Genomic DNA, 3,191 nt, shown 5'->3' with positions numbered 1-3,191 from the left:
CTTTCCCTAATTCCTTCCTACAGCAGGTAGGAAACGAATCCAAATTAAAGTTAGAGCATTAGTAACTCCTAGAAGTGAAACTCCCAGAAGTGAATGTATTTTCCCAAAGTTGAAGAACATTCCAATCACACCCTGCTTAAATGGTCTGCTCTACTATAAACTAGGCATTATCTGTCTCCCATATTTTGTGCTGCAGCTAAGGGCAAGGAGAGACAAATCACTGCTTAAAGGAGGACCATCACTAATCACCATGTGGGGACTCATTTCAGCTTTTATAAGCAGTTAATAGCTTCAAAAGATTTTTTTTTTTTTTGCATGTATTCATAGCTGCAACGAGCATGGTATATTTCTCAGAAACTAAGAATAAAGGGAAAGATTAGCATCTTCACTTTTTTTTAACCCAACATTTTTCTGCATGTGGTTTAGCAACTTTCCTAGAAAGTTGTGATTTTAAACCAAGATTTTGTCCAAGCCAAAGTAGTCTAATCTGACAGGAACCAGCGTTCTATTGCACTTATAACATTTACTTTCATACGAGAAGGGGACAACCAAACTAAGCACTAAGAGAACCAATTAACAGCTCTTTGCCTTGTTTACCATGCTGCAAGTTTCTGTTTACATGAAAGCACTGATGAGAAAGTATTTGCAGCTGGCCCTCAACCTATCACTGTAGTTGCACTAAGTGGCTCTACCTTTGGTACTGCAGCTTGGAAAACAAAATCTGTCATATCCAGCTCTGTGCTGTTGGAGGCCTGTATCGTGATTACAGTGACGCTAGGGTTGGTGTTTGACCTCTCAAAGGTGAAGTCAATCTTCAGCCCATTCTTGTTGTATGCAGTAATCGAGGGGATTCCTGTAAAAAAACAAACAAAAACAGCAGACCTACGGAATCTGGAGATCATTCTCAACATCATAGAATGCATTTACTTTACCCCAGACATGAACTCTTCTGAAGATTACACACACCCCTTCCTCCTGTTCCAGTGTCTGGGCCACACACTTCACTTCCAAATTCCCCATTTTTTTACTACCCCTTGTTTCTAGTTAGGTGCTGTGACGCCTTAGGCTAAGGATTTACATGTCCCTAACCTGCAGCAATATCATTGAAGAGAGGTTGTGATGAAAGTCCATCGAGCAGGAACGGAGGCTGTGCTATCTGGGGCGCAGGGGCAGATACTGGAGAACCTACAAGAAATGTTGAAGGATTATTACTTACTATTTGTTTCATGACAGCTAATTACTCCTTCTCCAAAGATCAACTGCTGCATATCATATTTCTTTACATGAAGCTCTACAAATCATCTGTGTTGTCATCCTCCCCTTCTCTGCTTTCACTAACAAGGACTGGCTCCTCTTGAGCTAGCAGACATTCAAATGGAATGAATTCCTCACATCTCCCAACCCTCTCTGGAAAGGCTGACAGCATTCCCAGGGTGAAGTGTGAAAATGCTCAGGTCTCACAAGCTAATCATGCAGAGTTAACCTGTCACTTCATTCCCTGACTCCCACCTGTATGCTAATATGGATCTTGGTAAGAATAAGCGTGGAGACTAGGGCTTGATAGAAAGCGAAGAACCAGCCAGCCCTCCCCAGGAGGACTATTCCACCCCAGGGATGAGAATGTAGACTTTTAAGAGATGCAGCCTGCTCACCTGTTAGGTTGAGGTCTCCCAGGAGGTCAAGCAGCTCCCCACCAGCAGAGGCTGGCTTGCTTGTAGGTGCAGTGGGGATTACAGGTGTTATATCACTTCCCCCCAACAAGTCCAACAAATCGTTTGCCTAATGAGAGAGTTGATGTAATAGTTATATATTCAACTTCCTGCTACTTTCCCTTGCAAATGGATTCTACTTGCTCTCAGACTGAAGACCAACAGAGCTGCTGGCCAGTCAGAGAGGTTCTTTGTTTGGCTATGGTCCCAGGCCTCATGAGAGATCTAGTTTCCATGCTCTTGGGACCATAGAGATAGAGAAGGATGGTGTTCATGCACACTGAGACAGGTTTGGAAATATGTGGCTTTACCCCACCCTGCTCTTGCACTCCCCACAATGACCTCTTCCACACACCTGTTCTTGAAACTAGAGCCCGAGTAGAGAGATGAAGCAATCATTACCAGGCCAGAACTTGCAAAGAGGCAGAAAGGGGGAGGGAGATGGTCTTGGCTTACTGTTGGCAGTGGCTAGTAGTGTGGTCTGATAGGCAGTGGAAACTTATCCTAGATCAGTTTCCATTACCTGGCTAGCAGGCTGCAATCCAGATGGTGGAGGTTTGGTTTCCAGTACCGCTGGTTCTGTCTCTCCATTGGTCTGTACAATCTCAGTAGGCCCATTTGTGGTGACTTTCTCCATTACTGGCATTCTCTCAAGCAGGGCTGGCCTGAAAGAAGCTGACATAGTTACACTGTGCCATCTTCCTGGATCCCAATTCAAATACTCAGACATTCAGGAGATGATATACACAGAGCAACGTGCCTTTTCCCTTTAGCTCCAATGCAGCAGAACTGTAAGACTGCATGACAGCTTGAGTTGGTCAGAATCAATCCCTGGCATTCAGTTCCAGTGTAAATACACTAGTTGACAACTGAAAGCCAAACAAGCCCTCCTGCCTCCTGTTTCCCCCTAGTACTTGACAGTTTCCACTGTGAGGCTAGGATAACAAACCCAAGACAAAGATTAAGTAATTGAGCAATGGTGGATTAACTGTGGACACAGGACACTTGACTGGTCTGTTCCACATGCAGTTCAGTCAGCTCATTTGACTTCTCTTTGCAGAAGGGGTAACCACTTAGAACAGGTGACAGAGTTGGAAAAGCAAACCACTATGCTCTCATTTAGCCAAATTAAGTTTCCAAAGATGTTAAGTTCAGCCCTTGAGAGTACCCTCCTGAAATGATACAGAGACTGAAGAAGAGGCATGAAATTCAGAATCCTGACATCAAACCAAAAAACTAGGAAAACCTGTATAGGGAGAACTAGTCTGTAGTACAAGAAAGGCCATTACCCCTGCAGACCAAGCCAAAGTGCTGCATGTAACAAGGGTAAGCCACACTGTCTACACATCTTTTGGGTTGAAAAAGTGTTCCAGTGCCAATAAACCCAACAAATTGGCCACATTTTTGACCATGAACAAAGTCTTAATGAGCAGAAGCTATTAAACATTGACTTTTACATTGTAATGAACACTAGAATACACG

The 3,191-nt window shown here is 43.7% G+C and overlaps 1 protein-coding gene across 1 annotated transcript in view; it reads right to left on the bottom strand.

Moving 5' to 3' along the window:
* LOC104157836 (AP-1 complex subunit gamma-1-like) overlaps positions 1-2,372 on the bottom strand; it is a 6,417-nt gene extending 4,045 nt beyond the window's left edge. The window contains exons 1-4 of the mRNA XM_009695325.1: positions 2,233-2,372; positions 1,653-1,779; positions 1,090-1,185; positions 693-853 (exon numbers count right to left, since the gene is read on the bottom strand). Of these exons, the coding sequence (XP_009693627.1) occupies positions 693-853; positions 1,090-1,185; positions 1,653-1,779; positions 2,233-2,355 (507 nt within the window). The 5' untranslated portion in view covers positions 2,356-2,372. The remainder of the gene's footprint in view (positions 1-692; positions 854-1,089; positions 1,186-1,652; positions 1,780-2,232) is intronic.
* Between the last annotated feature and the right edge of the window lie 819 nt (positions 2,373-3,191).

Source organism: Cariama cristata, unplaced genomic scaffold (genome assembly GCF_000690535.1).
Source record: "Cariama cristata isolate BGI_N322 unplaced genomic scaffold, ASM69053v1 scaffold41700, whole genome shotgun sequence".
Classification (NCBI taxonomy): domain Eukaryota; kingdom Metazoa; phylum Chordata; class Aves; order Cariamiformes; family Cariamidae; genus Cariama; species Cariama cristata.
Note: the sequence above shows the minus strand (reverse complement) of the source record. Positions and strands in the feature narration are given on the sequence as shown.